This window comes from Echeneis naucrates, chromosome 2, assembly GCF_900963305.1.
Source record: "Echeneis naucrates chromosome 2, fEcheNa1.1, whole genome shotgun sequence".
In the NCBI taxonomy this organism is placed as follows: domain Eukaryota; kingdom Metazoa; phylum Chordata; class Actinopteri; order Carangiformes; family Echeneidae; genus Echeneis; species Echeneis naucrates.
The window spans coordinates 13,793,994-13,815,520 of NC_042512.1; the positions used below are offsets into that span (position 1 = coordinate 13,793,994).

Here is a 21,527-nt window from a genome sequence, read left to right on the forward strand (position 1 = left end):
CAGGTTGCTGTTGTCTGTATGACCTTTGACTATATAAATATCCAAAGTAAAAAATTTTTTTTCAGTGTAAAATAAAATGCATTACATCTGTTAAGGACTGAAAGTGTTTTCTAAATGTGATGTGCTGATTGGCAACGTGAATAAAGTTGTTGCTGATGTAGTTATTTTTTTCCTGACATGATGCAATCTGCAATAAAATTGTGAAATATGAAATGCATAAGAAACAGCACAAATATTTAATGATTTAACAAGATGACAAACATCAAGGCACTAATATAGTCCCACTAAGGTTCATGAGGCAGCAGTCTGTATCAAGCATTGGCGCTGAGGCCTCCATGTTTAAAAATGAACCTGGATGTGTCACCTTGAGTAGAAATTGTTGCTGTTGGAAGCTGAAAAACTGCAGATGAGGGACTGAGTCCTGGGATTGTTTGTGTAGAGTTTGAGAAGTGCAGTGCGATTCCAACGGGCAGCGAGTGAACAAGAGATGGCAGGTGTATGAGGATGGATGCATGCAAGTGTTAAATGACTCCACTGAGAAATCATTGATATGGCTCAGTATGTGCCCACTTTGCTTTAGTGTGTCATATTGTGCATCTTTTGAGGTGTTCCTTTGTGGTAGATGTGTACTTTATGTATCCCGCATATGGGAAATTCCTTGTTACAGCAACATAGATATAGAAAGAGACGGCATCATAAATAGAGACCAAATATAAAGTGGTGGTGGTAGAGATAAGGTGAGAAAGAAATCCTTTGCAGTAGTGCAAAAAGAAATTTGATGCTGATGTGATAAGTCTGGAGTGCAGATTATATTGCAGCGACAGAGAGATGTTGTGTAGTCTGGTTGCTTCTGATGAGCATGTTGAGCCTCTTCGGTCCCTCTCTGAACGTCCACTGCAGAAAAGGTGGCTCTGCCGACGACTCTGGCCCAGTTTGTAAAGTGTGTCGTGTTTACTGAGCAGTCCAGTTTGTTGTTGATGTGAACACCTAGCTGTTAGAAATGTGCAGGTGGTTCTCTTTGCACCAGTCAACAAAGCAGGTGGTGATCGACTTCAGCAGTAAACCTCCAGGGTCTGCACAGCACTCAGTCATCACGGCACATGGAGTGAGGTTCACCAACTTGGTTTTACTGATGTACACAACTACTAAAGGATGTGTGTGATTTGTGAATATCAGTTTGTATTTAGAAATGCATCTGCTGAACATCATTAGGGATTGTGAATGAGTTGTTGCCAGTTTAGTTCATCTCACCTGAGATGTGCATCTGTTTGTGTTGCTTATTTAATGCCACAAATGTTGAACATGTTGCGCATTTTGTTTTTTCTTCCAAGTCGTAGAAATGTTGCTTCCTCTGCTCAGTGAGGCTGGGTCCTTGGTGTGCGTCTTCCATGGAGTGTGTGCCTCTCTCCCTCCCACTTTCTGTTGTGTGTCACCCCTTTAGGAGACCCACAAACACTCAGGAAATCATGAGCTACACAGAGTCCTTCTGCGTTGTTTGTGGAGGTGAGCCCTGTTCCTGTTTCCTCTTGGTGATATGTGGTCATTGCGTTGATGTAGTTGAAGTGTTGATTGTTGCCTGTGGTGCCAGTGGGTCACTGTAGTCTGTTCTATCAGTCGTGTGTTGCCTCTGTCAGTGTGTCTAACATGTAGTGTTTTTGTTTTCTTTTGTTCTTTTGCAGGTTAGCAAAGTGTCCTCGTGATGAATGAGGGTCCCTGGCTGCTCTGTTAGGATGTTTGGTCCAGGTTTTCCAAAAGCAGCCTCCTGTTTTTGGTGAAGGTGAGCCCCTTTGAGCTGTCCCAGTCACTGGGCATAGTTGATGGTGTGTGTTTGTGACTTTGCCGCCAAGGGTGTTTTTCTGTTGTGTACTTGGCTAGCTTTGGTTGTTTCCTTCTCTGGATGTAATTTAATGGCTGTTTCCATGAGCGTGTCTTAGTTCTGTGTTTGTGTCTTTTGGGATTGTGAAGTGTCTTCTTTTGCTGTATCGTTTGTACTTGACATGCAGCGTTTGTGTTCTCTTTACGTTGTCTTGGTGTATTTGTGTTCACAGCTTTAGCTTTCTCTTTGAGGATTTTGGAGTGTTGTTGTGCAGCTTTGGTGAGTTCCTCCCTGCAGTGTTGTTTGTTTTGTGTTGGTCGATGCAGAGTTGATCCCCCCCCAGTCTGGTTCTGGCTGAGGTTTCTGTGTCGTAAAGGAAGTTTTTCATTGCCACTGTTGCCAAGTGCTTGCTCGTGTGCTACAAATAAATCAGATTTGATGTGATTTTGATTAGTTGGGGCTCACTGTCACTCTGAACACGTGTCTCCACTTGGTGTGGCAGTGTGTTTTTCCCAAGAAGTTTCCAAGCTGCCTACGTGGTCTCTTTAATTGCGTTGTGTGAATGGATTGCTTCATGTAGCTTTATAGTTGGAGTGGTAATGCTCAGGTTGTCTTCTCTGTCTGTAGAATATATGTCAGACGAAGTGGCTTGTGTGACTGTAGTTTAGTTTGCAGGTTGCCTTAAATGTTGTGCTTGTTTAGTTGCAGGTTGTTGTTGTTGAAGGTTGGCCCCTCCCCTGTGTTAGGTTTGATCTCCCAGGGCTGTGCAGTGTTTCGCTCGACGTCTTTGAGTGTGTCACTGTCAGGCACCGGTTGGCCTGCTTGCTCTTTAAAGTTTTCACTCTGTATTGTGCGTTTCGGGAGGTGGAAGTGTGGACGGCTGCTCTCTGGAGGCCTGTCCTCATTCTGTTAGGGTCGGGAGGGTCGATATAGTCGCAGTAGTCGTCTGTCCTCTTGGTTGCACCTTGGCGTTTGTCAAGTAGGGTGTGTGTAGTTGATTTGGTGGAGGCGTGGGTTCTCCAAAATGTGGCTCAGCCATTGTTGTGGAGTACAGTGTGTTGTAAGTGTGACTGTCACGGACATTTTCAGTGGTTTTTATCTTGTAGGATGTTGGTGTGGCTTCCTGTTGTTGGTGAAGGTGAGTCCCATGTTTTCTACCAATCAGGACATGTACATGCACAGTGAAGTGAAGTTGTGGTGATAGCTCAATGAAGCCATCCAATCAGACCTCTGGTCTTCTCCCAGTGTTCATGCACGGGAGTGAAACTGATGAATTTGTTGAAATCATGTTGCCTCTGCTATGAGAGATGCACTCTTTTGGTTTGTGGGTAATGGGCAACTGCCGATGGACCTGTGACATCACAGACCACAGCAGAGGTGGACAGAAAGAAAGGGTGGCGAGGCAGCAAGTTAGTGGATGTGGGTCTGTCCAAAAAAGAGCTTTTGCTGCAGACATTGCGTCAGCAGTTAGCTGGCTTCTTTGGTTTGACCTCCTATGGTTATTGTTGAAATGCTCTTTGACTTGTGGGTCATAGGTCGGTGCAAAGCCCAAGCCAACGTGCAGGTCACCTTCTCCAGCTCCAACATGCAGCAGTAGGGTGACTGTCAGTCGCATTATTGGGCTGCGTTAGCCTGACAATTATGAAATGGATGTCAGCTGAGTGAATGTATTTACACGTACTTGAGGTTTTAGGTGTCCTGTAAATGTAGTGATTGTTTGTTAGCCCCAACAAGTTAGTCTTGTAACTTGTGGTGGTGTGGCTCTTGGTCCAGGTTGTGCTGTTTGTACTTTTGGGGTTGTCAGTGTTTGTGTTGTTGACGGCCTATCTTTCCCGTTGTGTGTGTATTTGGTGTGTTTCTGTGTCTGATGTGTGTGTGTCTCTGCAGGTTTGTGAGAGGTAACTTCCTCCTGTATGTGAAGGTCGGTTTGTTTCCTTTGTGTCGAGCAATTCTTTGCTGTCGTCGTAGGATGTTGTTGGCTGACTTTGGTCAGCAGTAGTGAGTTGTGTGAAGGTAGTTTGGGAATGTGCTTCTGCAATGGTGGTGTTTCCTTTCTTGTGCTCGTGTAGGTCTGCCAGAGGTTGCACCTGTAACTGTGGCAGCCACAGTACAAGGTTTGATTGCATGAATACGAGTGAACATGCTTCGTGTTGTTTAGCAGGTCAGGGGGAAGTCAGTGTGTCAGCGGTGTTTGGCCAACATAAGTGCGTCATGTTATTGATGTAGATGTGATATTCTCAACGTTGGATGGGTTGGTCTGGGAGAAGTGACACTTGGTGTTTGATGTGGTGATGGCTGTCTCTTTACGTGGTTTCTCTGGAGTGCAGGACGTGGTGATGTTCCAGTCGTGACGTGTCCTCTGTGGAGTAGGAGTGTAGTTTGTTTGTAGGGTTTGTGTTGTGTCCCAGGATGTTAGTGTGGTTTGCTGCCTTGGCTGTGCTGAGTGTTGTCCTTGGTGTCTTTGACTTGTAGTGCGTGTGTGTTAATGTGACTGTTTTGTGTTACAGGTTGTGAAGAGGTGGCTCCCTCCCAGTCTTAAGACTAGTCAGTTTCCTGTGTACATGTTGGTCATGTGTTGCGTGTATGTAGTTGTGTTTTTGTCTGGCAGGTGTTGGAGGAAGGAAGGACGGACGGCCAGCCTTCCCTCCCTCCCCCATGCAGGTAAGTGGTGTGTTTGTTGAAGTGTAGGTGTGCTGTGGTATTAGTTGTGTGTTGCAGGCAGGCAGCTGGGTGGGACCCCTGTCCTGGCTGAAGGTAAGTCCCTCACACTCACTGTCTGTCCCCCCAGACAGTGTTTGGATTGTTCGTTGTGTGGTATGAATAGGTGTTTGTGTTTCCTTGTCGCCGGTTGTGAAGGAGCGCCCCCCCCCTCCATTGGCCAATGTGAGTGGTTGTGTCCTCTGGTGGGGTTGTTGAAGTGTGACTGTCGTTCCTCGTAGCAGCACGGTGAATGTGTGTGGTACATAACTGGGTGTATTTGTGTGTTTTGCAGGTTCTTTGAGTGTGGTCCCTTCCTGCCTTGGTGAGAAGTGTCGCCCTGTGTGTGAGTGACCAATTATGTCCCTCCCATGTTGTGTTTGTGTTGCAGGTTGTGGGGGACATGATGTAGTGAGGCGGAGGAGGTGAGTCTGTCCATGACATGAAGTGTGCTGTTTGGGTAGTTTGATGCACACACTTCTACAACTCCACGAGAGGATGTGTGTGTTTGTGTTGCAGGTGTTGGTGGACGTGCACCAGGTGTGTGTGTTAGAGGTGCTGTGTAATAGGTAGTTTTTGATGGAAGTGAGGCACAGTGTGTTTTTGATGATGTTTTGATGTTTGTGTGTTTCTCGCTGGGGGGGAGATGCAGACTTTGTTGCATGTCTTTGTGTAGTCATTGTGTGCGTGTTCTCTTCCAGGGTGTGTGCTGTTGTCCTCTCCGACAAGCTGAGTCTTTAGTGGACTTGTAGCTCTCGAGTGTGCTCTGCTTTTGAATGATGTAAGTTGATGTTGTGGTTTCATGTGGTCACTGTATAGCTGTGCGTGTTTCACTGTTGTGGGGAAATCATTAGTGGTGTGAGATTTAGCATGTTAGTGTGTGTGCGCGCGCCTGAGTCCATGTTGCGCTTTGTGTCCTGCAGGTTGCCTGGCGGAAGTCAGTCCCTTTAGTCCCACTGAGAGTGTTCAGTTGATTTGAATGGCGCTTCTGTGAACTGTTTGTGTAGCAGGCTGGTGAAGTTGGACTTGGTGCCCCTGTTGCAGGTGAGTGTGTGTGATTGAGTTGTGGGCATTAGCAAGTGTGTTGTGTGCCTTTTGGATTGTTTAGTGGAGTTGTAGAAGTGTGTCATAGAGGATGTGTGTGCTTGTGTGGCAGGTGTCTGTTCCCTGTGTAAGAAGTAGTTTGTGTGAAGTGAGTCAGAGCACTCACCTCTAACACACACCTGGGGCACAGCCACTAAGTGTGTTTTTGATGATTGAGTAGTTTGCATTTTGTGTTTGTTGGACTGACTTGTGAAAGCATTGCTTGGATGTCTGTGTTGTCATTGTTCCTCACACTGAGTGCACCCTTGTGAGAAAAACACTGTGTGGTGCTTTGCTGTTGGTGAAGGTGAGTGTTTCCCAGATCTTTGCTGGTGTGATTCGGTCTGTTTTGCGTTGGTGTGAGTTGATGTTGTGGTTTCATGTGTTCACTGCATAGCTGTGTGTGTTTGATGTGGCTTTGTACGAAATGGCATGTATTTTGTATGATCGGTGTGTGTGTGTTTCTTGGAAGATGTGGTGGTGTAGCAGGGTGCCTGGGGTGAGTCCCTGTAGTCCCACATTGAATGTGCAGTTTTCCTGAGTGGTGCTTCTGTGAATCGTTGTCTGTTTGTGTTGCAGGCTGGTGAGGGGCAGTCTTGTGTGTGTGGTCAAGGTAAGTCCCTCTTTCCTTCTTCCCTTTGTTGGTGGTGTTGTAGTCGCAGGTCTCTGTACTTGGCTGTGCGTTTCTCACCACTAGTGTTTTGTGTTTCAGCTGCTGTGGGTGGTGGTGTGTGTTGTTGGAGGAGGTGAGTGTTTTGGTGTTTACACCCCTTTGCTCTCGTTGACAAGAGTAGCAGTACATAGTTGTGTTGTTGTGCTGGTGATGGAGGAAGGAAGGCTTCCTCCCCTCCACACATAGTTGTGGAGCACATTGTGTTGTGTACAAGTGGGACTGACACTTTCAGTTGGTCTGTCTTCCAGGATGTTGGTGCGGCTTCCAAAAGTTGGTGAAGGTGAGTCTCATGTTTATTGTGTTCCCAACTGAGTTCAGCAGTGTTGTTGTGGTGTGAAGGTTGTGCTGTCTGTCTGTCAGTGTTGCTCATGGTCCACCTTTCCTGTTGTGTTGTTTAATTGAAGCTGTATGTTGTGTGTCCTTCTGTCTGTGATTGTTTGCAGGTTAGTCATTCGTTGCTGCAGTGGTGGGATGTTGTTGGCTGACTTTGCTCAGTTGTAGTTTGTTGGGTTAAGCTTGTTTTTCCGTCTTCTTTTTGGATGGTGCTGTTTGTCTTCCTTTACTCGTGTAGGTGTTCCCTTTTGGTGCTCTTGTTGGTTGCGCCTCTCTAACGGTGGCAGCCACTGTAGAAAGTGTAGGTGTGTAGAAGTGGCTGTGCTGATGCGGGGGAACGTTTGTTTGTTTCCAGGTCAGGGAAAGTCAGTGGAGATCTTTGGCCAAGGTGAATGTGCCATGTTGGTGATGTAGATGTTCTAACGTAAATGTTGGCTGCGTTAGTGTGGTTGAAGGGACACTCTGTGATTGTTGCAGTTCTGGTCATGGTGTCTGTCGTGCAGGACGTGGTGATGTTCCAAGAGTCAAGTTACTCATGTTGTGTGTGAGTGTCGCCTGTTTTTAGTGTTGGTCTTTTCTGTCAGTCGTTGGGTGTATTTGTGTGTTTTGCAGCCTCTTTGAGGGTGGTCCCTTCCTCCCTGGGTGAGAAGTGTCGTCCTGTGTGCAAGTGACAAAGTGTGTGCCTCCCATGTTGTGTTTGTGTTGCAGGTTGTGGGGGCCATGATGGAGTGAGGCGGAGAAGGTGAGTGTGTCCATGACATGAAGTGTGCCGTTTGGGTTGTTTAGTGGAGTTGTTGAAGTGTGTGTGGCCAAGTTGAGTCCCTGATTCCTTCCTTCATTGGAGTTTGTTTTTTCCCCTAGTCGTTGTTTACTCTGCAGTGTGACTCACCGCCTCCAATGACACAAAGCACCAACCACAGCACCTGAAACGCACAACCCAAAGGGTAAGAGTGTTTTTTGTTTACAGCACTTTGAGCAACTTGTGACCAACATGGACACAGGAAGCTAGTCTTGTGGTCGACCTTGTTTTTTTTTTTTTCACTTCCAGCACAAAAAGAAAAGTTAAATACGCCCAGAGCTCCTGTGATTGTCACAACGATTAGCTCGGCCAGTTGGTTGGCAGCTTGGGCTTCTGTGGCTTGTTGGTTCGATTCCTGCTCTTGACATTGTCTTTACAAGCCCAGTGCCAGAAGTGGAACCTCAAAAGGACTCCGAAAACCTTTGTTGGTACAGAAGGAGCATGTGGCGCAGAGGGTTCCTTTGTGGTCTTAAGTGTGTGTGCGCAAGTTGGCAATGGTGTGACTCCCGGTTCAAATCCTGTCCGTTCCAAACCACTGTTGGGTGATAGTGGAGTTGTCTCCTGTCCGTTCTCCGATGCAGCTCAGGTACGCCTCCGGTACCTGAGTGGGCGGTCTCAGGTGTGAGAGCACCTGAGTGTGGCGAGGAGGTGGTAAGGGGGGGCGTCTGCCCCCCCGAGATTCAGTGAAATAGAAGGAAGGGGTTATATAAAAATTTTATTTCCAAGACCTCCTATTAACAATTTTCTGTAAGGAACTCCATCAGAGACCTGCCCAGCAAGTGATTTGTAAGGAAGATACTAATATTTGGTACACCAAATATTATTATACCTGGCCTATATTCTGACTTTAGTGTATTTGCATCTCTATGAAGAGAAATTTCAACCAATACTTATCTGATGGAGTTCATTTTAAATTTATTCTGTAACAATATGGTGATAAAATTTTATTTCCAAAACCTTCAGACACTGGTTGTAATTGGTGTTTGTTTTGTTGTTGCAGGTTTTGGAAGTGTTCCTGGCCCAAGTATGGATTGTGGAGGGTTGGGTGCACAAAAATAAAATCAATAAAGGCAATTCTAATTTGGATCTGGTGTTGTATTTATTTCATCTTTCTGAGAACTTTCCAAATGAGCTTTTTTCTTCTCTGGTATGTTGAAGTCGAGACATGTAGGACTGTCGTGTGCTGAAGTGAGTCTGTCATGTCACCAAGTCAGGATGAACTGCAGTGATGGTGCTGGAGTTCATGGTGTCAGGCAGAGACTGCTCATGAGTCAAGCACACAGAGGCCAGCTCTTTTATTTGTCTTTATTTCTGAGAACAGTACATAAACAATCATGTCGGAAATATGCTGGATGTAGCTCAAAGCTAACTTCCAGCTGTAGTCTTCACATTTAATGAACAAATAAGTTTTCTAGGGTGTTTGTCAGGCTCTTTATTCGGAAAGCAAAGGGCAAAACACTTTTGGAAAAACAGGGGTGATGGGACAGAGTAGGCTTTCCACCTAACCTGAAGTGTGAGAGACAAGACCAGGAAAGAGGTGTTCAGTCCACATGTCAAGGTGAAGAGAGCTAGTGTGAAAGAGGAAAAGGCCGTTCTACTGATCCATCACTGCCAAAGTCACAGGAGAAAGGGCAGTGTTGAAGTGGAAGAAAAGGAGAGAAGGGAGAGGAAGATGGAAAGGACACAGATAAGAAAGCTACAGTGCTTAAAGTAGGAAAATGACCACCAGGTACAGCATTATCCATTTTCAAATTACTTTGTTTTCATACAACTTCCTGACTTTGCATACTAAAGTTGCTGAAAAAAAAAAACAAAAAAAAAAAAAAAAAAACAAGAAAAGTCAGTATTAAAGTATTTTGTCTTATTTGTATGTATTCTAAGGAGGACCATTAAAGTCCAATTTAATATGTTAGACTGGAGGAAAGGAAATTGGCAATATGGGGAGATGAGGATAAATTATAAAAACAGAAGACTAGGAAGGATTAAAGTGTCAAGGTGGGAAAGAAGGACAGAGTGTCAAAGGCAACAGAAAAGATGAGCTGCTAATAAAGACAATGGACAAAAGGACAAAGATGAAGGGGTGCTGTATGAACAAGACAAGGATAAAAGGCAATGTGTGAAAGAATTAAAGGAGCAAAAGACAGACAGACAAGAGGAAACCAAATGTAAAAAAATTAAGTCTGTAAGAAGAAATAGTCAAAAGGAAAGAGAAACAGGAGAGAGGAAGGGAGGACAGGACAAAGAAAAGAGAGGGGAAGGGAGGACAGGACAAAGAAAAGAGAGGGGAAGGAGGACAGGACAGAGAAAAGTGAAACATTACATACAGCAAAGAGAAAGTTAGTGTTAAACAGAAATATGAAGGAATTTGTGGTAGTCACAAGGAAATGTGAATGTAGGAAGAGGAAAGGAAACTAGTTAAAGTGGGGAGGGTGAGAATGACTGCTGAGAAAGTTACTTTCAGAATGAAGGGAAATTTTTCAAGGGGAAAAAAAAGAAAAAAAAAAAAGTTTAAACCAAATACAAATACCCATTCCATACAAATTACATGGATTAAGTGTCAAAGTGAGGAAAGGGACAACGTGAGATTAGAGAAGTTGTGAAATAAACCAAGTGTGAGGAGAACATTGAAGTATGATAAAGAGTTACAAAGAGGGGGGGGGAACCTGTACAAGAGCAGAAGAGGATACTGAGCAAGGGCAAAGTGCTAAAACAATTTACCTAAGACCTGAACACAAGCAAGGCTTTTAGAAGAGAAGTGTAATGGGGGAAGAGGGGGAGGCGAGAAAAAAAAAAAAAAAAGAAAATGGAGGGAGGAAAAGGACAGAAGTCAGAGTGTTACACCAGAAATAGTAACTACAGATCTCACACCAAAAACTGCTTTACGTTACTTAGGTTTATTGTTTTCCAAAAAATAAAAATGAATTAAGCCAAACTTTCACATTTTTTTTTAGACATGTATATTTTCCTTTACTAAGATTATACTAAACATTTACAGCTCAAATTCCACAATAACAAAGTCCTCACAGACTTTTACATCCAAATTAAACCAGTCAATGCCACATAATACAGCACATGTAAATAGGCAAATTAAATAAAACCAAGAAAATAAAAGCAAAAACTTTTAAATTTAAAAGACATGTAGTACATTTTCCTTTACTAAGATTATACTAAACATTTACAGCTCAAATTCCACAATAACATAGTCCTCACAGACTTTTACATCCAAATTAAACCAGTCAATGCCACATAATACAGCACATGTAAATAGGCAAATTAAATAAAACCAAGAAAATAAAAGCAAAAACTTTTAAATTTAAAAGACATGTAGTACATTTTCCTTTACTAAGATTATACTAAACATTTACATCTCAAATTCCACAATAGCATGAAATCCTCAAAGACAAATCCTCAAAATTTAATCCACAAATTAAACAAACCAGTCAATACCACATTAAATACATTTTACAATACAGTACATGTAAATAGGCAAATAAAAATAAATTTAAAAAAAAAAAAAAACTTTAAATAAAAAAAAAAAAAACACCCCCCAATTCAAACGTACACAAGCAGCAGCAAGTCAGTCCAGACGACAACCACCATGACCAACTAAAAGAAACAACCTCACTTAGCAATTACTCGAAGCATTAACCAGGCCAAAGAAAGCGACACGCCAACAACCAAACAATCCTAAAATACACACCACAAGCAAATAAATGTAGGAGCAACACCAACATTTCACTGCCATCACATAATGACAAAAAAAAAAAAAAGTTTACTTACATTTCTGCCTTGGACATACCCTACCCATAAGAAGCAGCATGAACATCATTTGGAGGAGCAGCAGCATCATCCAAGGGAGGAGGAGCATCAGCAAGATCATCATCCAGGGGAGGTGGAGCATCAGCAAGATCATCATCCAAGGGAGGTGGAGCATCAGCAAGATCATCATCCAGGGGAGGGGGAGCAGCAGCAAGATCATCATCCAAGGGAGGTGGAGCAGCAGCAAGATCATCATCCAGGGGAGGGGGAGCAGCAGCATCATCATCCAGGGGAGGAGGGGCATTGCCAGCAAAGGAGCAGCAGCAAGATCATCATCATCCAGGTAGGGGGAGCAGCAGCATCATCATCCAGGGGAGGAGGGGCATTGCCAGCAAAGGAGCAGCAGCAAGATCATCATCATCCAGGTAGGGGGAGCAGCAGCATCATCATCCAGGGGAGGAGGGGCATTGCCAGCAAAGGAGCAGCAGCAAGATCATCATCATCCAGGTAGGGGGAGCAGCAGCATCATCATCCAGGGGAGGAGGGGCATTGCCAGCAAAGGAGCAGCAGCATCATCATCCAGGGGAGGAGGGGCATTGCCAGCAAAGGAGCAGCAGCAGGATCATCATCAGCAAGATCTTCCTCCTCCAGCGGAGGAGCAGCAAGAGTCTCTTCCATCTACAGGCCACTGAAAGGAGAAACAGCCATCCAAGGACACAAACAACTGCTTCTCATTGAATGACAACAGCAACTCACCACACCACCTGTTTTCTTCTGACAGCAGGCAGCTACAAGAGAACACTTAATGACAGTTGAGCTGTCATGAGGGGGAGGGACACTTCCAACTCTGCAGCACTGCTCCTACACTTAGACAAAGAAAAGGGAAACCAAGACAACAGACAAGCATGGTAACATCCAACCACATTTACTGCACCACATGTGACACCACTAGCTATGTGGCTAAAGAGGATGCATGCAGAGAGATGTGTGCAAACCTTCCAGCTCCAACTGCAGACAGGCAGACATGATGCTTCAATGGATCTAGCTCAGCTCCACGAACATGGAAATGCAACCAGAAAGAAGAGTAGTTAATGGACACAGAACAAACATTCTCTGCAACACAACCAAACCACAAACCAAAATCAGACAAGCAACTAAACCACAACAGCCAAAGTTCACAACCACTGCATAGACTAATGCTCCAAACCTGAAGCCACAACCGTTAAACAACCAAGTCCCAAAGCACGCGCACACCATCCAAACTGACTGCAGAACCACAAGACCTCACCAGACCACACTACGCAACCACATATTACACTACAACCACTAGCGACGCATGTACAACCCCCCCAAAAACAAACAAAAAAATTAAAGAAATAAATTAAAATAATTTTTGCCTATTTACAACATACAAAAAAAATTCACAGTTAATGTCAAAAGTTGATCAGTCCAACGTCGTCACTGACGGGCCCCTTCCATCACACCGGTACTCTGCAAGGAGGAAGGACATTCATTACCTATCCAGTTACTGTAAAGAGTAATTCATTTATCAGCTACAGCACAATTGCTGCTTGTACATACCCTCAGCTGACCCTCGCTGCAGTCCCATGTGAGGTTGAACCTGAAAGAGAAAGGCTGCAGTAAATGGAACATAGTGGAAGGCGTTACCTGGTAAGTTACATAATGGCACCGACTCACCAAATAGCTTCCAGCGAAGCCATCCGTCCGTCGTGGACCGGGAAGGTGGACGAGCTGCACCCAGACAGGTCACTGATTACTGGCACCGGACATCATGCACTGCTTCCATGGAGGGACACCTGCACACACAACCCCTACAAGCAGTTACTGTCCAGAAGAAGGACAGTCAATAAATACTACAACCCCCCCCCCCACAAACATACACAAAACAGAAGCCACGTGACGACCCAACACCAAATGAAAAGTGACAACCCACTGATGCAATAATATTACAGCAACAGTCATCTTGCAAACAAGTTCAAGCTCACCTGCTGGCACCACTGACCACGACGACTGCAGCGGCACAGATTCCACTTCAGGGTACAGCAACACAAGGTGGGCATTTACTGCACTGCTATTTCTGAGAATAAATGAGACTCTTATCTGAGTGGGAGGGGAGTCCTGGCCCAGCTTTGTCCCATCAGAGAGTCTGCCCAACATCAGCACTGGCAGCACCTCCAACACAAAACACACTCCTGCTACAGCACTAACAGAGAGAAACAAGACAGTATTAAATAAAGCTCATGGGCACCATTTAAATTAATATGTATACTGTACCATTACACTCACAAAAACTTCAAACCCACCCCAAACCAAGGCCAAACCGCAACACAACACGAACACAATACGCGCAAGTGGAAGAGTCAAGAAAGTCAAAGTCAAGTCAACGCGAGGCGGAAGTTCCAAACCAAAGCAAGAGACCGCGCAACCAACACCCTCCCTCCAACAACAACAACAACCACAACCCATCAAATTCAGTCCCAGCTTCTTCCCAAAAACTCCAAATTTCACAGCTACAAAAAGCACAATGAAGAGACACTTTGTTACTCTTACCTGAGTGAGGGTCATAGCCCAGGTGTGCCCCTTTACTGGGGAGGGGGGGGCCATGCTGACTGAGCCAACATACATTACCATGTAAATATTAGTCAGCTGACTGAACACATTTCAACAGCTGATCCATGTTCAGTCCTCCATTTTGTTTTGCCATTGCATTGGCTTCTCAATACCTAAAAATCCCTGTAAACAAAAATGAAATTGTTACTTTAACAATACTAGTTCGTTTTGTTTTTTTTTTTAAGCCTTGATGATCTCACTTCCTGTCTTTTCGCGCCCACCTCAGTGATTTCCGGACCAGGAGCCTGAATTCGGTTCTTCATTTATTTATTTATTTTTTATTTTTCTCCACATTTTCTGCACAAGAAACAAAAACAGAGTGAATCCCACTGTTCAAATACATGTACACATCTGAATGTGATTGGCGGCACATGTGAACCGGAAACAGACACAAACAAACATGGCTGCAGTGAGACAGGTGCCCGGTGAGTCCCGCCACCCTCCGTGGTGCAAACAGCGTGACAAACACAACAACTACACAACTTCATTCGCTTTACCGAGAAAGGCGGCTGACACAGGATCCCGTAGACCCGGGAAGAGCCTAGAAAACACACACATACACACGACCGATCACTACACGACGCCAGGACCGCGGCTGAAGCCGCCTCAAACAAAAAGCCTCCTCGACGTACCTGTTCTGAAAGCAGAGAAGCTTGAACACGAACCGACCACGCCGGAGCTTCGACTCTAACTGAGCCTGTCCTGTCTTTAATACGCCATCTCATCAGGCCCGACACACTTCAGCTGAGCTTCATCAGTCCCGCACCTGCCACTTCCGTGTCACGCGGGCTGCTGCAGCCAATCCCAGCTCACACCGGGCGAGGGCGGGGCCACCTGGGCAGGTGAACCAGCCCATCTCAGTGCCGACACACAACGACACACAGAGGTCAACCACCGCTTAGGTGGAGAAATCAAAACAACTCAAAGAAATATCCACAAAGAGCCCCACATCCGTTCACAAAAACCAACTCTGTCAACTGAGAGGTGGATAAAAACCGCTGTGGAGTCCCAGCAATCCATCCATCCTGTATTTATAAAAAGTAAAGAAAGGTTTATTCATGCCGGAGGGGAAATTCATTTGTCACTGCAGCATAACGTAGAACAGGAACAGGACAGAAGAATAAAAAAGATTTTAAAAATTATAAAAGTTAAAATTGCAGTGGGGTTAAGTGCTACAGTTGCAGTGATGACAGCAGAAACAAACAACAACCAGAACTACAGCAGTACACGCTACATGGCACTGTAAGTCTGACTGCCATCGGGATGAAGGACTTCAGGAAACGCTTCATCTGACACTGAGGGTGTTTCCAGGTCACATGCAGCCGGTGTGCGGGGCTGTTTCTGCAACATGCTCCTCTCGCCCACCTGCTCAACACACCCCAGAGGATTCTCCAGGACAAAACTAGCTTTCCTCATCAGCTTGTTGATTTTCTTGCCATCCCTCTCTGAGCAACCCTCCTCTCCAACACACAAATGAATAAAAAACAACTGATGCAACAATACTTTCATAAAAGGTCTTTAAAAGTGGTCTACAAACTCCAAACAACTAAAGCCCTCTTCGTAGGTGTAGCCGACTCTGTCCCTCTCTGTATATGGCATCAGCCCTGTCCAGTCTGTTATTCAGGTGGACACCCTGGTATTTGTATGATGTTACAGTCTCAATATCCTTACCTCGGATGTTCACCTGTGTTGTTGGAGGAATCAGTCATCATCTCCTTCGTTTTGTTTTGTTTAGTTTGCACCAGTTAAAAAAGTCCTTGATGTCACATAGCCTATAAAACAAGACACAAAAAAATACATGTTATACATACACACATATGTATAATAAACAATATTTCTCCTACACTTATATTCTTTGAATTGCTTGTTCATTAATACGGTTTTCAGAGCATCACAACAACAAACCAACAAGCAGATTCACTGCTTTCTTCCTCTTAACTAGAATTATCTTCCTCGGCCCAACAGTGACCAACAGCTCTTCCTGACTCACCCTGGACTAAAGACATAACAGCTTCAGATTCAACACTGTCTGTCTAAAGTGGGGCTGGATAACAACAATGGTTATAACAGTAAAACAGCCTCAGGACAACAAGTAATGACGACAGGAATGCAAAGGTCGGAAAGGGAAGACTTGTGTAGAGTTTTTCCCTTTGTTTTGTTGTTGTTGTTTTTTTTTTTTTTGTTTTTTTTTTCCAGGACACTTCAGGACTAATTGGAAAGTTGCAAACATGCAGCGTCATTTTAATCCAACAGGAGGCGACAATCCAACTCAACACCACCGTCAAACAACAACAGGAGGAAGAGGACTCTGACCAATCAGAGCTCGAGATGTCACACGTCCTCTTCTGACGTCACGTCGCTACCTGGATTCCCTCGGCTGCGGAAATCCGGACGTTCAGGTTTCTTATGAACACCGGCACGGAGAAGTGAGTACAGTATTAAACTCACCATGTTTTCGCTTTACCTGGCAGTCTGAAATACAATTCCCACAAACACACCTGACGCGCATATGTGTTCATGTAGGGATGTAAAAACACATCTGTAGCCGACACTTAGCTAGCCCTAGCTTTAGCTCCACTTAGCTTGTCCTCGTGAGTTCTCACGTATATTTGGGGCATTGAAGCATGTTGTTGTGTTCTGCTCCTGCTGAGGGATTAGACTGCAGGTTAACCTCACCTCAGCTGAATCGTGCTGTTCCTGCAGCGCTCACATTCATGTGTTGATTCATGTGCCGATGTGTTTCGCTGTCAGAGCTCCATCATGGCTTCTCGAGCGGGCCCGAGAGCAGCAGGCACAGACGGCAGTGACTTCCAGCACCGGGAGAGGGTGGCCTCACACTACCAGATGAGGTGGGGAGAAACAGGACACAGTAACTGTCATGCATTGCAAACTGAAGGGATTGCAGTGACGCTACCTCGTCTCATTACAGTACATTTTGGCTGCACAAACACAATCTGATTACTCTGTTTATATACGACATGCATGCCTCAGTGACTTGACCTCTTACTTTACACAGCGTGGCCCTGAAGTCTGAAATCCGTAAACTCAACATTGTCCATCTTCTCATATGGATCCTGATGGCAGCTCAGGTAATGGTCAAACAGTACTAACTGACACACTTAATTGGCAGTTGTGACTCATATCTCCTCCCCCCGCCTCCTTCAGGTCATCGTGAGTCAGCTGAGCTTGGTGTCCCACAAAGTGGTGGCCTCCCCTTACCAGTGGGAGTACCCTTACCTCCTGAGCATAATTCCCACAATCTTCAGCTTCTTGGCGTTGCCACGCAACAACATCAGCTACCTGGTTATCTCCATGATCAGCGCCGGCCTCTTCTGCGTCGCTCCGCTCATCTACGGAGGCATGGAGATGTTCCCTGTGGCCCAGCAGCTCTATCGTCATGGTAAAGCGTACCGCTTTATCTTTGGCTTTTCGGCCGTGTCTGTCATGTACCTGGTGATCGTCATCGCTGTGCAGGTCCACGCCTGGCAAATCTACTACAGTAAGAAGTTGCTGGACCAATGGTTCACCACTACTCAGGAGAAGAAAAAGAAATGAGTTAATTGGAAACACAAATAGCATGGAGCTCAAAGATGAGCTCAGGTATTTCTGCAGACCAGTCTCTGAACTGGTGGCTTGAGCCAGCCAAGACCAACAGAAGAGACTCCCAAAAGTCACATTTTCCTTCATCAGCCATTTTCTATATTTATATTTGTCAGCTGTTTGCTGAGAATGTCTTTGGAAAGCTTGTGACTGCCATCAACATGTACAGTAATCTCTCATTTTTCATCACAATAAACTCAAAATATCTTCCATTTGTCTGAACCAAATTATTTTACATATTCACAAAAGATTGTGATAACATGCTAGTTGAGTTTTGTTCAAGTAATACATGTACAACGGTCAGCAAAGAAAAACATCCAATTCAACTTTTCCACTTTAATTTTTTGTGGTCCATTACACACACCCAACACAGAGCGAACTTGTTCCAAACATCAACACAATCCACAGTATATCCAACATTTAAATGTCACACAATCTATGTGATTTTGAGTTGACACAAAGACAACATATCCACAGCAACAGTTGAGAAAGAATATTTCAAAAATATCTGTCCAGTTAATTGAATTCTTACAATTCAAATATTGATTATATTACACCACATTGTATTACAACCTGAATTATCAGCATGAATATGATCATTGAACATGTAGAAATATGCACATTATTCTACTGCAAATACACAAGTATAATGATGCCACAGCAAAGAGTACAACATATCTGAACATTTTCTATTTTCACTTGGCACGACATAGAAACACAACAAACCAATGATTTCTCCCTAAATATATGTGCGTGTATATATCTATATATATAAAAAAAACTAAACCAAAACAAACAAGGTCATGATTTATGGACTTACCTTACATAAGAATACATTTACTCCATTTACTCAGCCATGCAGTATTTATGACCCATCAAAACCAACAATAGTGAATAAGGATTACATGGTAATGAACGATTCAGCAAGTTTCATTGAAACAACCAGCATCTGCCTCGTTTTGGCAAATAATATTGTGAGTGATTTGACTGTCTGACTGACAGTGTTTTGAGCTTCAAACATGAACATTCTTCCCTTTCAGGATCTGCCGGACCTAAAAAGTAACATGACATTCAGTCAGGTTTACTTCACGGTGATGGAATGCAAAAAGTAAGCAGAGTAGCAAAGCGCGCCCGCATCTGTCGTCGCTGTTTCTGACCTCACCTTGGCACCAGCGGGTCCCTGCGGCACCAGCTGACACGGCAGCTCGTTTTCGATGTTTCTGGACCCAGGGTCGGCTCCTTTTTGCATCAGCAGCTTCAGTGCTTGCACTTGAGTTTTATTACTTTGCAAGGAACTGACAATGTGCAGGGCAGTGTTTCCACTTAATGTCTGAAACAAACAGAAGTATATGTAAGAAGCAGCTTACTCCATTAAAGTGCCCCTTAACCACAGGGGGTTTTCTTCACTGTCACTTTTAGGGTGAAAAGCATGACTAACCTTGTCATTTACAATGGACAGTTCAGAAGGGTGGTCAAGGAAAAGCTGCATTAACTCCACATTTGCACCTTCAGAAGCTATGTGAAGACAACTTCTTCCACTTTTCTGATCCTGTGTGGATGGAATAAGAAACGCGTGAGAACCGTTGTGTTGTCTTGTGTCCTTTGTGGAATTTTTGTCTTGACTAATCTCACACTCCAATTTTTGGTGACCATTTCTGGTGACCAACTTCAACCTTTGTACCTTGGTCCTGTGGGAGGCGCCCATGAGCAGCAGAGTCTTCACACATTCCACAAACGTCTGTCTCCTCTGCACCAGTTCCGCAGCCTTATCTACAGAGGGGTTTCCCAGACGCCTCTGCTCTTTGACCACAGCGTTGTGGGACAAAACTGCTACATGTAGTGGGGTCATACCTCCAGAAAGACAACAGTACAATTCAGTTGAAGAGAAGATTTGTCACCAAATTTTCTGCAAAATAATTTATCCTCACCATCATAATTGAAACATTCAGTGTCAATCTGCTGGTCGCCATCTGGTTGGGTCTTCCGAATGCTCTGCAAAAATGCAGGTTTTAAAAAGACATCAAGGAAATTTGGAGAAATTACTAAATGACAATCAGACAATCTTAAATAAATCATGATCCTGTACTATGTCTACAGACTTCCACTTCCCCCAACAATCCTACTCCAAGACCATTTCAGTTACCCTGACCACAAAGGTGTCAGAAGACCACTCGGAAATTTCGGGATCTCAGGTGTGATCGTTTCATTCCAAAGTTGTAAAAGCTTTGACAACTGAGCAAACAGCTACAGCTTTGAAGAAGTTAATTTCAATCTTTCAACATTGGACTTCAAAATATGAAGACTTCACTAAGTGTTCATATCAACAGATAAATAAATGTCTTTGGCCCGAATTATCCACAGCAGTTTGGTGCATCTGGGAATGTGGCTTTAACTGTGAAGAGTATTTTACGTTTTCTGGCATCACTCTTACCTGAAGACTCAGATAGTGGCCTTTCTCGGCACACACGTGTAAGGCCGTTCGTCCCCACAGGTCACGGGTGTTGATCTGTGCTCCGTGTGTCAGGAGGTCGTGCACTATTAAATATTGATTGGCAGCAGCTGCTATGTGTAGAGCTGTCTGTTTTACAGGGAGCGTGAAAATCAACATTATAGGACACATCGTTACATCAGTGAGACTAATGTATTCAACGTTCTTGAGCAAACATACCTGCCCATTGTGCTCTCTCACATCCAGGGAGCCACATTCAGCCATTTTTGCAGCAAGCACATATGCCAGGGCCCGTCTACCTTGTGCTGCTGCGATGTGCAGAAACCTGGCAATGAGAAAATGGCTAACTGACAGGTTATCAAATGAATTGAAAGCAAAGAATGGAGTACTGACTCACTAATTTGAGAGAGCCTTTTCAACCAACGTTGTTTACACTAGACCGATTCAATTTTATCATTTCTTTTAATTCAAGCATTTAATTGCTTCTTTCAATTTTATCTATGTAACTGACAGTATCAGATGATCACATTTATCAGCTCTACGTACGTGTCGCCATCTCCATCTTGCATGTTCAGGAGCTCGGGGGAAACTCCTGCCATCCGCTGCATCTCCTGCTGGATTTGCCAGTGAAATAAAGACATTGTGACGCCAGTGGACAGAGCCACTTGGCCATGCAGAGCTGGAGGCTGAATGTGTTGTTGAGTAATGTGGCCGGTTTCAGGAGCGGTAGGAGGGAAATGAACAGGGGTGTCGGGCTTCATTGGTGCTTGACCAAATCTGTGAGGACTCATTTCACTGGCAAAGAGTTCCATTTCAGCGCATTTCACTTTAGGCTCACAAATGCTTTTGTCCTGAGAACAGCTCCATCTCTGCAAGAGGAGAATTTCCAATTTGTCATCGGATGTTTTGCTTTACACAACCATGTGAGTGTAACTTGTGTTATCTTTTCTATCAAAGCACACCCACGTTTGGTGTGTTCGGATTTTCATGTGCTAAAGTCTACTTTGACCTCTTTCCCAAAATTCCTTCATGTCACAATTGCCATCAACAAATGATTTCCCAATTTGACAGAGAAAAAAAAAAAATCGACAAGAATGAAGCATGGCTCCCACAGATATTGTTTTTATCACACACTAACAAAGGGCTTAATTGCAACATTTGCTAAAAAATCCAAGGACAACACCTGCACCCTATCTAAAATTGATCTTATGACGTTCATGACTGTTTTGAAGTACCTGTTCATAAATCTGGCGCTTCATCTTCAGCAGTTCTTTTACTGACTTCTTTTTGTCCTTCAGTATACCTGCAATGTAGTCTGGCAGCCCAGGATTGGTGACGGGACAGCCTGCAGAAAAAACAGCCATCGTGTCATTACATTATATTGTAACAAGTACAACTCTTGGTGGTGTTCAGTTCATTTGCCTTGATTTTATTACCTATTTCTTCATGTTAATTGGAAAGTATTCACTTTGTTTTCTTTTGCTTTCTACATTCCCTTTTAAGCTGCAATTCATAATTATAATATTTTTACTGCAATACCTGGAACTTGGCAAAAACCAGAGCAAAATGTGCTTAATCAACCTTGTCTGTCTTCTTTATGCATAGTCATTTCGGTCCCTACATGAGTCTACACTGCTTGTTCAAGGGTCAGAAAAAAGTCATAGGAGTCAATCAGATTCAAAATTCA

General features: G+C 44.1%; 2 protein-coding genes and 2 long non-coding RNA genes across 7 annotated transcripts; 2 read left to right on the top strand and 2 right to left on the bottom strand.

Moving 5' to 3' along the window:
* The first annotated feature begins 3,600 nt into the window (after positions 1-3,600).
* LOC115054861 (uncharacterized) lies at positions 3,601-9,235 on the top strand. Its single transcript, XR_003841644.1, has 2 exons — positions 3,601-5,294; positions 5,437-9,235. It is a non-coding gene; the product is annotated as an uncharacterized LOC115054861 (long non-coding RNA).
* A 1,041-nt stretch (positions 9,236-10,276) lies between these two features.
* Positions 10,277-16,579, bottom strand: LOC115054835 (uncharacterized). 4 transcript variants are annotated; one of them, XR_003841642.1, is made up of 8 exons: positions 16,468-16,579; positions 15,463-15,563; positions 14,424-14,625; positions 14,289-14,332; positions 14,013-14,088; positions 13,732-13,914; positions 12,742-13,384; positions 10,277-12,651 (listed from the first exon to the last, which is right to left on the bottom strand). It is a non-coding gene; the product is annotated as an uncharacterized LOC115054835 (long non-coding RNA). The 4 variants fall into 4 exon arrangements; XR_003841641.1 differs by having other exon boundaries at positions 12,742-12,977; positions 13,167-13,914; XR_003841643.1 differs by having other exon boundaries at positions 10,277-12,021; positions 12,156-12,651; positions 12,742-13,914.
* Positions 16,138-17,603, top strand: LOC115054821 (protein jagunal homolog 1-B). Its single transcript, XM_029520267.1, has 4 exons — positions 16,138-16,217; positions 16,543-16,640; positions 16,808-16,880; positions 16,957-17,603. The coding sequence occupies exons 2-4, from the start codon at positions 16,552-16,554 to the stop codon at positions 17,344-17,346; spliced, it is 552 nt and encodes a 183-aa protein (XP_029376127.1). The 5' UTR covers positions 16,138-16,217; positions 16,543-16,551; the 3' UTR covers positions 17,347-17,603.
* A 58-nt stretch (positions 17,604-17,661) lies between these two features.
* nfkbiz (nuclear factor of kappa light polypeptide gene enhancer in B-cells inhibitor, zeta) lies at positions 17,662-20,529 on the bottom strand. The gene is made up of 7 exons (XM_029520255.1): positions 20,060-20,529; positions 19,823-19,969; positions 19,320-19,383; positions 19,073-19,242; positions 18,830-18,940; positions 18,554-18,721; positions 17,662-18,443 (listed from the first exon to the last, which is right to left on the bottom strand). The coding sequence occupies exons 1-7, from the start codon at positions 20,102-20,104 to the stop codon at positions 18,405-18,407; spliced, it is 744 nt and encodes a 247-aa protein (XP_029376115.1). The 5' UTR covers positions 20,105-20,529; the 3' UTR covers positions 17,662-18,404.
* Between the last annotated feature and the right edge of the window lie 998 nt (positions 20,530-21,527).

What these genes read in the sequence shown, in the direction of transcription:
- LOC115054821 (XM_029520267.1), top strand. Translation starts at nt 16,552, where the DNA reads ATGGCTTCTCGAGCGGGCCCGAGAGCAGCAGGCACAGACGGCAGTGAC. An exon ending in GCCTCACACTACCAGATGAG is followed by an intron (nt 16,641 to 16,807) that starts GTGGGGAGAAAC and finishes TACTTTACACAG; the next exon opens with CGTGGCCCTGAAGTCTGAAA. An exon ending in GGATCCTGATGGCAGCTCAG is followed by an intron (nt 16,881 to 16,956) that starts GTAATGGTCAAA and finishes CGCCTCCTTCAG; the next exon opens with GTCATCGTGAGTCAGCTGAG.
- nfkbiz (XM_029520255.1), bottom strand. Translation starts at nt 20,104, where the DNA reads ATGGCTGAATGTGGCTCCCTGGATGTGAGAGAGCACAATGGGCAG. An exon ending in GCCACTATCTGAGTCTTCAG is followed by an intron (nt 19,384 to 19,822) that starts GTAAGAGTGATG and finishes GCATTTTTGCAG; the next exon opens with AGCATTCGGAAGACCCAACC. An exon ending in TGTCCATTGTAAATGACAAG is followed by an intron (nt 18,722 to 18,829) that starts GTTAGTCATGCT and finishes TGTTTGTTTCAG; the next exon opens with ACATTAAGTGGAAACACTGC.